Source organism: Argiope bruennichi, chromosome 2 (assembly GCF_947563725.1).
Source record: "Argiope bruennichi chromosome 2, qqArgBrue1.1, whole genome shotgun sequence".
NCBI lineage: Eukaryota > Metazoa > Arthropoda > Arachnida > Araneae > Araneidae > Argiope > Argiope bruennichi.
Window position 1 is genome coordinate 104,054,715 of NC_079152.1, and position 13,409 is coordinate 104,068,123.

General features: G+C 29.0%; 1 protein-coding gene across 5 annotated transcripts in view; it reads left to right on the top strand.

Annotated features, from left to right (window-relative positions):
• Positions 1 to 10,376, top strand: part of LOC129962123 (transducin-like enhancer protein 4) — a 334,765-nt gene extending 324,389 nt beyond the window's left edge. For all 5 annotated transcript variants that reach the window (XM_056075858.1, XM_056075861.1, XM_056075862.1 and 2 more), the window contains one exon: positions 2,941 to 10,376. In XM_056075858.1, coding sequence (XP_055931833.1) covers positions 2,941 to 3,048 — 108 coding nt within the window. In that variant the 3' untranslated portion in view covers positions 3,049 to 10,376. The remainder of the gene's footprint in view (positions 1 to 2,940) is intronic.
• Positions 10,377 to 13,409: the final 3,033 nt, after the last annotated feature.

Here is a 13,409-nt window from a genome sequence, read left to right on the forward strand (position 1 = left end):
TATTTATTTTTTTTTTAGAAAGTAAAAATATTCAGACTATAACATGTAATGTCTTTTATTTAACCAAAGGAAAATTCTTTCCTAAAAGATTATCAAAGAATTAAATAAGGATCCTTTTTTTTTTCCCTTCTTTCCTTTTAGTTTTTGCTTCCCCCTTTTCATATTGTGCACTTGGGTATCTTTGAAAGTTTACACCGACTGTGGAAATAAGAGGGGGATATAAAAAAGGCAATGATAAAAAAAAAAAGGAAGGAAGAATTATCAGAAGAATGTGTTTCAAAATACTTCATCAAACCAAAAATATGCGTATTTTAAATGGCTGCATTTTTTCATTTCTTTTTATTCCTTTTTTTTTTACCATTTTTTTTCGTTTTGCTCCGCTGTGGTTGAAAGGAATTAAATACGCGTACTATATTATTACGGAAAAGAATCCAGAATTCTTATTCTTTTGACTAAAATGTTAATAAGACTGAATATTTTTGAGTTGGAAAAAGAAAAAGAAAAAAAATGAGGAATATAGTTGAAATCGTTGCTTTTTTAACTGCTTTTGCGAGTATCATTTTGTTCTGTGCATCATCTGCATATACATATAAAAATGAAATAAAACGATGATGGTGTGTGAAATATTTTATACGAAAAGGGAGAAAAAAATATTTTCTTTTGCTAATCCTTTTCGATTCCGACTATTAATGAGATTCTAATTGTATTTTACTTATTCCAGTGCAGAAATGTCTGTTCTTTAAAATGAAAAATTAATTTAAATGTATTAATTAAGTTATTTTTTTATTCTCGTGTTTTCATTTTTTTTCCATCTCTATTTTATCTGAGCAGGTAAAAAGACTTTCTTCTTTAAATCTCTGGCGGAGACAGGCTCCTTTAAAAAAAATGACTTAGTTAAGAATGCGAAAGAAATGCTTATTTGAAACTAATTAATTGATACTTTCTGAGATACGGCATAAAAAAAGAATTCTGAAGAATTGTATCGGAATGTTTAATGCATATGGTTGATAGATTTTACTGTCTTTTCTCCCATGAAGAATAACTTTTTTTTCCGCCTTTTTCTTTTTTGGAATTTTGATAACAACAACGCCATTTTCCACCTTCATGAAATTCCTGTAGTAAATATATAAGCAAACTGCTGAAATAATTCTTTAACAACCTTTCTGATTATATGTCAATTCAAACCAGTAAACCTCCCCTCGACTTTCTATTATATTTACAAAATACGTTGCATTTTCGTATTTATCTTCATGGTAGGTTAGGAGAATCAAAAGATGCATTTTGGACTTCTTTCCATTGGCCAGTTGGGTCTAAAATTTGGTAACAGGATCTCAGCTTTGCTCTTAAGACCATTTACCTTGATTATTATGTTTTTAGTTACTTTAGTCACAAAAATGTGGATTAACTGCAAACAGATAATCTACCTTTTGGTTAATTTTTTATAAAATTTTATATAAACCTGTAATTCTAGTAATAAAACAATAGATTTAATCTATGTAGTTCATTGTTTTTTTTTTGATTTATGGTGTTAAACACAAATGGAGTTGCATTTTGCCTAGATGAATCTCGCACAAAATTTGGTTTTAAAAAAATCTGCATTTCGGTGTAAAAATCACTTACATATCATTTAACTCTTTTCCAGTTATCGTGTTTTCACAGACACTTGTAACAAAAAAAAAAAAAAAAATGTCACAGTGAGTTCTAAAATGTGAAGAATCATCAAAAGACCAAAGTGAATCTTAACGATAACGGCTATTTCCTAGCAATAGTTAATTTTCTACAGACGATAGCAATGATTATAAGATAACTCAAGGAAATGCGCACGAGTTTCAAGTTATCGTGTCTCTTATTTGTAATAGTTATGTTTCAATGCAACACATAGAATCATAACAATCAGTACATTTTAAATTGAATGCTGTTTTAAGAAAGCAACCCAAAGAAAGAAAAATGTTTTGAAATTCATTACTTTCAACGCACACTTCTCTTCTGTGGAACGCATAGTATCACAGCTCTCTCTCTCTATGCACAGCATTAGTTTGGTAGTTTTGACGTGTCAAATGCAGTCTAATATGAGTAAAGGATGATATACAATTAGTTATTAGCTAATAATTTGTATATTCACTAATAATAATGTTAATATTATTATTAGTTTTGGTTATCAGTGAGTAATACTTATCAACAGCACATTTCACCTTGTAGTAGAAAAAGTATAGCAAACATAACATAATGCTTCTTAGAGGCATGTCTACCAGATATATGAAACTAGTATCCGCGGAATTGAAGCCATCTGATAGAATTGTGAATTCTATTATCAAAATTATGTTTCATCCGTTAAGAAAACTTTATTTTTAGGTTATTAGAAACAAATAAAGCCCCCCCCCCAAAAAAAGTCGAATTGCCATTTGTAACAAAAAACTTAAAAAGGATCGTGAAACGGCGAGGAGAGCAAAAAACAGTACCTAATTATTTTATTGAAAAAAAATCAACTTTTTTTATCATATCTGAACTTATACATTAAAAGTCCTTATTATTTATATCTACATCGTAAACAAACAGTATTTTGATTAAAAAATAGTTACAATTTTATATCTCCATCCCAAAATTTATGAGAAAAATGTGCTGTATGTAAAATTTTTAAAATTGTTTACTTATTAAATTTTTTTAACTATAAAAAAAATTTAAATTTTTCTAATTTTATGTATTAAAATTACTTTTTATTTATTTTAACTACCTTTTATTTATTTCAAAACTATCACTTTCGCTTGCTTTGTTGGTTTTTAGACCCACTTTCGCTTTATTCAAATTTTAAATAAAATGAATTTTTATTTTAATCTCGTCGATTTCGAAGTAATCAATTTTCTCGCAGTTATTTTCGTACAAATATAGTCTTGTCTCTTCGCCCTGATTTTCCTAACTGGTGTCTCTTCTTTTTTCTTCTAGTCTAAGGAGTCTTCGTCTGTCTTGAGCTGTGACATCTCTTCAGATGACAAATACATTGTGACAGGTTCTGGAGACAAGAAAGCCACAGTCTACGAAGTCATTTACTGAATTCCAAGAACCCTCTCTATTCAAGAACTGTACTACTTCACCACAGAAATGTACACTGTACTCAATGACACTGTTACCTCGGCTCGAGAATTTCGCCGCGAATCATGCGTTTTTTACAACCGTTAAGTTATGCAGAAAGGATTTTTTTTATCGTTTCTGTCGTTGTAATTATAAAGAGAAAAAAATAATTTTAAATTAAAAGTTATTTTTAATCATTTTCAGTTTTTAATCTAGAAATATTGCGTTCTATGCATGTAAAAGGAAATGAAAATTTACTTTCTATTAACAGAATCAAAAATGATTGTATGAATTATTTCGCAAATTGCTTAAAATCATGTTCATAAACTGAAATATTAAATATTATTGGTTATTCTTAAAAAAATTTTATACTGAGGATTTTTCACAAATTTGAAAAAAATTCTTGTTATATGTATGAATTTACTTAGCGTGCATTTCATGATAGACTGAAAACTTTGAGATACGGAATAAATCCATCGTCTATTTCTTTAAAAAAACATTAAAATAGAAAAATCAAATTAACTTCAGAAACTATCTAAATACTTTATTTTATTTTAAATTAAAATTTAAACTTATCAAACTAAGCATTATATTTATCTAAACACTTCATTATTGTATGATTCCCACTGATATAGGTAAAAGCAGTAAAAACATAAATTTTGCCTGGATACTTTTTATGGTTGAAACTACTACAAAAAAAGAAAAAAAAGTTCGAATTCTATACAAACCAAAAAAGGCAAGTATTTTAAAACTATATTGCCCAATTAATTATTCGCATATACATCGCGATAATTTTTGTTTTATTTTCAATTAATTTTATTATTTGCTCAATAAAACCCGTATTATTTTTCCTTTTTACTTGATGAAAACTTTTTTAATAAATAAATAGGTTTTAGTTAAGTACAAAAGCTTTTTAATAATTTTGGTTCCTAAAAAATCTCAAAATTAAATGTTTTAAATATTTTTCTAACATTTTTTATAGATTTAATGCAATTATGATTCAAAAGTTTTAAAAAATAAATAAATAATTGCCCTTTTTACAGGAAAAACTATTTTTTTTTCTACACTGTATTATATTGAAAAAGAAGGGACAGTTTATGATCTATAGTTTAATGGCAATTTTATGAATAAAAGATTTTGATTCATCTGATTCAATACCGAACTGATCGAGCCAAGTCAACGGTGAAATTGCATCGTGTTCGAGACGTGGTGTGTTGTCCTCTCTTTATTTCCTTCACTCCAGCAATTCTTGAAATGAAATCGAGGCGAAACAGCAAACTAGAAGCGAATCGAGGATGCCTTTTCAAGTTCCATGCACACATTCACAAACTACTATTTCAGCAACTACTACGGTTACTACTACTAACTACTACAGTATTCGGCGCCGCCAAATATCCTAACTGATCATGTTCCAAACCGCCAAGATGGCGGGAATCCTCGATGAATAAAATAAAATGTTCCATGACTGCGAGAAGACATTAAATAGATTTAAAAAAGAGACTGATTTGTAATATGCATTTTAGGAGTTAAAACAACACAAGACCATTCAGGAATTGTTTGAGGTTTTGATTTCTTGCAAGTTTCGTAAACAGTGAAGCTCTCTTTGTGTTATAGATTCACTGCAATTGTTGATAAATTCATCTGCAACCAAAAGGAAGGAGAATTGCTTTGTAGGTTAAAAATCAGCATGTTATTTGTGTCCCGTGAAACTTAATTTATGTATTGTGCAAAAAATTATAAATATTGAGTTCTTCTTTATTTTTTTTTATTTTGTAACATTGTAATAAATACTGGTATTGAAAGTAAAAAAGAAGTTTTTAAAATAATAAATATTAAAACAGTGGTTCTCTAACACTTATAATTCATATTTGCTTTGGAAGTGCGAAAGAAAATGCACCTTATGTTGCTTTGCAAGAGTAATAATTATTTTAAGGCATTGAAAATTAAATCAAATTATGATATCATACAAAATAGTTTTATAACTTTAAATTACATTATACGCTATCTTAATAAATTCGTTTAATATAATGGAATTGATATATATTAGCATGATAATGTTAGTAGGCTGGAATACTATCTGTAAATTGAAATGTATAGTTAAAAAATCCTTCAAAACACACTATAGGTTAAATTGTCAGGCCTAAAACTATCATATTCGATTCGCAATTACTTCTGAAATAGTAAGTGTTCACTAAGAAAAGATTTCTGTTGAAATATTAATATTTTTTTACAGCCACTTCATAATGTTATTGCAAAAAAAAGCATATTTACTATAAATAAAACTTTGAAAATAAGATTTTTTGGAAATATCAATTTCATTTCCATGCAGCTGCTTTTCTGTAATTTTAATAAATTCCTCAAAACATCTTAAAATATATTTCACAACAATATTTTTATTGTTTTAATTGCTGCATATGTTGCGAGAATATTGCTCTTTTTGAGTGCACATTATCGTGTATTTTATGTATAATTAAGTGTAATTTTTAAAATAAAATAAAATAAAAATAGATGAATCAATCCTAACACATTATCATGCTATGGTGTTTCGGAATAGAAGTATTTAACCTGTTTTAAATTTATGCTTCTTATTGTTATGCCCAAAATTGAGAACCACTGAGGAATATAGCACTATCACTATAGCATTGAGAATAACTTTGCTTCTTCTTCTTCTTCTTCTTCTTTTTTTTTTTTTTTTTTTGATAAACTAAATTATTATTCCAAAATTGTCATTTGTTTTGATAGAATAAGAAATGTATTATATTAATCCTTGTAATTACTTAAATTTATTTTGCTTGAAATTACTATTCTTACATCAACCCACATTGATTAATTCTGGCTCATCTCATAAATAAATTAAATATTTATTCTTTTTTATTTTCAAAACAAATCCAAGGTTAGTAGTTCATATTTATTTTATCCATGGCCACGCAAAGAGGATTACTGATGCAATGCTCGGCATTTATTTTCAAATGCCAATATATTTTTTCAATGCATTAAAAGAAAAAAAAAGCATTTACATGTAATGAGATGCCGAAAGCAAATTTCTTCCTTGACTAATAACAAACTACATTTTTATTCTCAAATGACTTGTCGCAAAGCGTTACTACCACCATGTTCTTGAACCTATGAAAAAAATAATATATGTGATATGTGTGAACAATTTTCGATTTTGTGAATGTCATTATAATCGTATTCCAAAAAACAAAAAAAACCTGCTCTGAAATAGGACCAGGGGTAAATTGCTCTTGTTATTATTAACTGTTTTCATTTGCAATTGTCTATCGAAATCTATTACAAACTGCATTGTGTTATTTGTTGCTAAGACAGAACTGTGAACTCTTCTATCCTCAATATTGGTGGAGCAATTCAGTGTATGTATCGCATTCAATTGTCCTCGGCTGTACATACTGTCCATTGACCGAGAATCCCTATGGATATTTCATTCATAGACTATATAGAAATATCTCCTTGTGTGTATCTTTTTGTAAGGCACTGGACGCAACATAATAGACTTTCGGAGCATACAAGGTACTATTATATTTATTAATGTCAGTCAGTGCATTTGCAACACTGCATCTCTTTTCTCTTTAGGGTTAAGGATGGTGTTATTTCTTTTTTGAAGTGATATAATGTTTTTTTTTTTTTTTTTTCCTTTCCTTTGCGGAACGTGTTTCGAGTGTGCATCTTTAATTTGTGACTCTTTTTATCAAGACAATAATAAGCCTCCTTTTTAAAAAAAGATTGTATGTTTCTTGACGTCAATGATGTTACATGAAAAAAAGAAATTGAAATGCATTTTCTTGGAAATTTGCATTTCGTCATATGGTCTTGTAGCACTCTCATTTAGCAAAAGAGATTCTCAAAGGTTTTGTTTATTTATTTATGCTTTACAAGAAATATTGTAATGTTATTTATTTCATGGCATTATAATTTGAAGCAAATTCTTAGTTTTTAGATATGCATAAAATATTTTATATTTTTAAAGTATCAATATTCGGGATTAATTAGATCATTCTAAGCATTTGTTTATTTTATTGATTTGTTTTTAATTGTATGTTATAAGTTGCTAAAGTGCAACATCGCACCATTAATTCGAAATAATACACTTTTTCCCCTATAAAAATCAATTTTGTGCTCAACGAAGACAGCTGTATAGCACTTTATTTTTATTCATTAAAAATCGATATAATTCGTTTTTGCATAGGATATTTTTTATATAATTCCTTAAAAGCAAAATCATCCAATCCAAATTTATATATTTTGTGGTTTTCAGTTAATTCCCCTATAAAACGAATTAATTTCATTTTGTCAGAATCTCAGTATTATCTTGGAACGAAATAATTCTATTGTCCTGAAATAGAATTTCTTATTATTTTCTTCTTTTTTTTTCGTAGTTTTTCCTAGAACTTTAATTATTGGTCTTGAATTAACCTGACTGGTTGTTTTCATTTATGTGTTGATTAACGCGGTGAATTTATTAAGAGTTTTATTATATATGTGTATTGAAATGCATTATTTGTATTATGTAGAAAGTGATATTTGCAAAATTAAAGTTGATATTTATGTAACTAAAACCATTGTTTAAAGAAATATACTCATTGGTTTATAAAACAATCTCTTTTGCTAAATACTCTGAGTGCATTCCTCCTCATATGAGCAAAGTTGCTTTAGAAGAATTCAAAAACAACTATGAACTATCTAATGAAGAAATCTAAAAAACAAAAACAAAATTATTACTTTGATTTTAACTTTTGTTTAATATTTGCGAAGGATATATATTCATTTTTATTATCGAATACGTATATTTATAACAGTAAATCATAGCATATATTTTAAATTCGTGATTGCACTTTCTGCCAGGACTTTATATTATACTTTAACTGTTTCACAGAAATAGCATGTAAAAACGATAAAATTACAGCAATCATTTTAATCCATAATGAATACAAATATTTTAAAATCTTTTCCAGTTAATTGGGTTCAATCGAATGGCATCAAAAATGCCAGTATTGTCCAGCTATTTGCCCAAATTTAATTATTTAAATTAGCTATAAAATTTATTTATTCCAAAAATAAATAAAATCTATTAAATATCAAACATTATTTCAGTATGTAGGCTATGCAGTAATACTACCGGTTCTTATGTTGTTCTAACTATCAGGCTTTATAGTATGATTATTTTGAATATCATAACCACTGTCACAATTAAATGTTTGATTCACTTTTTTAATCACTGAAAAGTATGAAGGATCTTCATACGATGTTATTATAATTTTATTTATTTATATATACTAAAAAAAAAAGTCTTCATAGCTTTAGTTTTTGAGTTCTTCGACTGCGACACTAAAAGTTCACTATCTAGTTCCTTTTTCATCTATTCACCTATGATGCGACAAAAACTAAAAATATATCAAGCCATAAAAACTCACGGAATAGTTCCTGCTTTTCCTTTTTCTGCGATGCACAAGACAATTTTATTCCTATCTATTTGAATAGAAGATCCTACAAGATAAAAGAAGAAACAGTGAAAAAAAAAAAAAAGAATGAGACTGTTCTCATATGGTGTTCCTTCGATTTGCGTTCTTTTTCTATTTATGTGGTGTTCCGTGTTCCATATACAGATTTCATGAGCACGTGGTGCTTTTCATACCTCACGCAGTTACTGTCAAAGTCCGAAAACGTCTGGTGGCACGCCACGAATCAACAAAGCCCCATCTATAGCATCATCGAAATAAAACAATAAATTCGAGATCCGACTTACTCAGAAACAGGAATTTTTAGTTAATTTTTTATTGATATAACTTCAAGCTAATTCATAATATCGAAGGAAAGTGAAGTTATAATTTACGTTAAGTACTTTGGACTAACAGTTGTTAAAGAATTTAAAAAATGAGTGCTTTTCATATAGCATTCTTTTTTCCTTCAAGTTATAACCTAATTTCCAATATATTATACAACATTTATTTTCAGAGCAATGCAGTTATTGATTCAAAATGACAAATGTGAAAACAGGATGTACAAAGTATAGAATGATTTAAAATAGGTAGGTAAGTGTATCTGAAGGGGAGGGGGGGGGTAAGCGCCACCATTTAAAAAAAATTGTAACGAATGTATTTATTAGAAGAGACATTCCACAATTTTATTTTTAAATAAGATATATATATAAGAATGAAGATAAAAATAAGATATATATTAAGAATTTCTCTAATAAATTGCGATGTTTCTTACTGAAATACTATTTGAACTAATGATTATATAACAAGGGGACTTCTGTAACAATCAAAATTACCACATTAAAATTAAATATTCACATAACATATATAAAGCACTTAAAAGAAGTAAATTATTATTTAATCATTTAAAAAAGTTTCAGTTTTGTGGCATTGAATATATATTGTATCCGTTATAGTTTCTACTTAAACAGATTGATAACAACCACTACACGCACTGATATTGTTCTCACTGATTTGAGCATGTGCCATATATGAATATGTCATACTTTTATAACAGGATTAAATCTTTATAAATATTTCGTTGTTTGATAAAAAAAAATCAGTCAAAGTATTCTAGTAATAATACGTATTTCAGTAATATTTGATATTTAAAAGAAAAGAATCGCTATTGAGAATAATGATCTTGGACAATAATTTCCGGATCTTGGCAGTAACTGCAACTAAATTGTTGTGTATCTGTTTCCCCATTGCTGCTATCCCTACAGGTAGGGATATAAAGCTCATGCGAAGATTACTAGCATGATAATTATGTACGACTGTTGCATTTTTTGCATATTCTCAATTGGTTTAGGACTGTTACTACTGGAATCAGGGACTCGAAAAAACGAATTTTTTTTTTGTTCGGTTTTATTTCCCTTTTTCAATGACTTCGATATTCATTAATGAGTTACTCAGTATTTATTTAATACAAGAACATTTTCGGAATTAGTTTTCTACTTAATGATTTGCTACAATGAAAGCCACTTTTCTTTTTATAAAGTATTTTTGTATTAGTTGTTGAATTTTAGATAGCATTTTATTGCAGTCATAAGAATATTTTAATCGTGCGTGGTTATGAAAATTCTCTGCCATGTTGGAAAAAGAATGGAGGTAGTAACAGTGCTGAATTGTTGAGAGGATGCTTTGTGCAGAGTTGAATTTGTTGTTCCTCATAACACTTGTGTGTGACTATTCATCTTGTCTCTGCCCCATCCCAAAGTGAGAGGAAATACGTTTTTGTAATATAAGATGAATACCCTACTACTACTTGTAAATGAAAGTTATGACAAAAAATAGCATTAAAAGTTCATAATGTAACATTGTGTCTGTTTTCTTTCTTGTGTCGAAACATCCATAAGAAGTTTTTTTTTTTTCAGATTGCACAATATTATTATTAAAAAAAAACAAAAAATATAATTCTATAAATTTTTTATAATGAAACAGTCGTGTTCTTAATTCTTTTTTTTTTTTTTTATGCCGGGTTTACACTCGGCCAATTATAAGACGGCCAATAGGCAGCGCATGCGTAGAGAGGGACTGATTCATGTTTGCCACAATTTCATGAGACAGATTCAGGCACTCCATGCTTGGCTACAAATTGCCGTTTTTGGCGTCTCTGAATTTTTCTTTGTCACTGCGTATCATATTAAAATGATGGACATTTACACAAAAAAAAAACATGGTAAACTAAAAAGGTCAAAATACCTAAATTTGGAAAACTATAGAAAAAAATATATATATTAAGTAATTAATATATGATAAGTAATCAATTTTTTCACGCCAAAAAAAGCGTGAAATTCTGCACACGCATGCGCAGTAATAAAAAAAATACAGTACAGTGGTATGTTGTTGTCCCGTTGGGACAAGTATTTGCCGTGGACCGAACAGCACTTTTCAGCCTTTCTACTACTGACCGAGTTTAAACCCGGCATTAATCAAACGGATGCAGAAATGATGATTTTAATATTCAATTGGGGTTAAAATGGCGTAAAGTCTGAGCAAGACCAACAGTCCAAATATTTTTAATGTAAATCATTAATTTATTATTATTGCATACATCACAAATACTAAATTAAAATATTGAATACTATAATTCAGTTGATATAAATTTTAAAATCATCATTTTGGAACCTCTTCATTTCTCGCTTTTAACGATTACCCTATAACTCAACCAGGAAGTCCAGCACTTCTTGGTAATTCCGATAAACGGTGCTGGTCGTTGTTACAATGGCATCAGTCAAGAAAAAGGGTCATTGCTGTTGAATGTCAGTTGTGTACTTGCATAAAGTGCAGAGTTTTTGTAACTCCTGTTGAAGATGTTGATACTCAAAAAATCACAAATGCTGTGTCTAGTGTGACATCCAAATTGTTGGACAATACTTGATGAGAATTAGAATACCACTTGCAATCTTTGAGTTACCAAGGGTGCTGCTCACAATGACGTAGGTGGTTTCATTAAAAACTTTATAGCCGTTTTTACAATAAGCGCAATTTCATGAGACAGATTCAGGCACTCCATACTTGGCTACAAATTGCCGTTTTTATAATATATCGGAACAAGTATAAACTAAACTATAGTAAATTTTTCTCTCTATATATAGATATATAAAATCGATTCAAGACTTTATGACCACTCTGTACAACAAACAAATTGGTTTATATATATATATATATATGAAAAGATGAAACAATCAACGAGACAAAATGACACATCTTTGGGAAAGCTCCTTTTATAACAATGACTGTCATTTTATTAAAATCATTTCATATTTTGGTCACATTACGTATAGTAAGTGAAATAATGCATGTGAAAGATTTGTTGTTTGCATAAGGCTTGATTCTATACTTATATTGATATGTTATTAATTTAAATACAGAAACTGCAAAATTAAATGTAATCACTTTATATTCCCCTTGAAGCTTTTATCGGACCAAATTTATGAAAGTGATGAATGTTTTTAATATAAAAAAAAAACTTGAGGGATAACAGTAGTCGTGAAATATTCAAGAGGGTTATTGTCCTCCTCCAAAATATTTGTGCATTCACCAATGGCATTACGCTGATATACAGAATATCCCAAAAACTTGATTACAGAGTTTAAGAATTCATGCAAGCAAGCAGAATCAACTTAATTTCACATTAGAACATAAAATCGCAAATACAAAGGACTTTGTATCATATTATAACATGATCCAGGAAGATCTTTGTAAAGAAAAGTTCATCGTAAAGCGCCGTTTATGCGATACAAATTTTCATCAAAACTATATTATAGTCGCATGAATAACAACATTAAAAGCATGTATAGTTTCAGAACAGTAGCTCTTTTGAACAGATCCGATGGTGGTTGCATCCTTCTTATTGCATCTAATATACTGCGAATGACTTGTAAAGTAATATTTTCCGTGTAATTTATGCTACATTTGTGAATTTTATTTCCATTAAATTCGTATTGTACTCTTTATTTAATCTATCCTTTTCTTTTAGTTAATTCACGGATAAAGAGCGTCATATAACGGTCGCCCTCTACATTTGCAACCTTATGTTCTCTTATATAAATGACTTGTTTTATATATTTATATTCTCTTACAAAGTTTGTGAACGACATTTTAAAACATTTGGTTTGTTAATTAAAGGTACTAAACATAACTCTAGTATAGGATGATACACATTAAAACAGACAAAATTAAAGTATAACTATGAAATCTGTAATTAATTTATTTTGATAAATCAAATTTGCCGTGAAACTACCAAGTTTCGATAGTTGCTCTATATGTGCCTTTCCGGTAACACGGCAAATGGCTAGGCAGTATTTTAATTGCTATCATACTCTTGATAGTAGTATATCCTTTGTTAATGAGTTCAGTACATTAGTTAATCGCTGCTTCAATGGCTTAAGTCCTAGGGGAGTGAAGGTGCGAGTGCTTTGTCTCCCAATCTCATAGGAAAAAATCGCAAGGGGTTAGATCTGGAAATTCTTACATGAGCATCCTTCCCCCTATCCTGAAACTACTTCACCAACCTTTCAATATTATGATGATGCGTTAATTCTTTATTAAATGCCGGGCGAAAATATCTTTAAACGACGATCAGAGAAAATATTTTAACATATTCCGAAACACAGAACACTTTCTCCTGCATGGATGGCAGCATTTTGATAACGACAGCGGCAAACGCTTTCTTCTATCGGTCTCTAGCGGTGATATCGTTAGCTGGAAGAACTGTCGCTTTTGCCAGATAAAACTTATAATTGTGGCTTTGGAATTACTTTCTTTAGGCTAATTAAATGAATTGCAGAATTCGTACTATGGTACTCTTTATTGTCCCATTCAATCTGAATCACCCTGTATAAA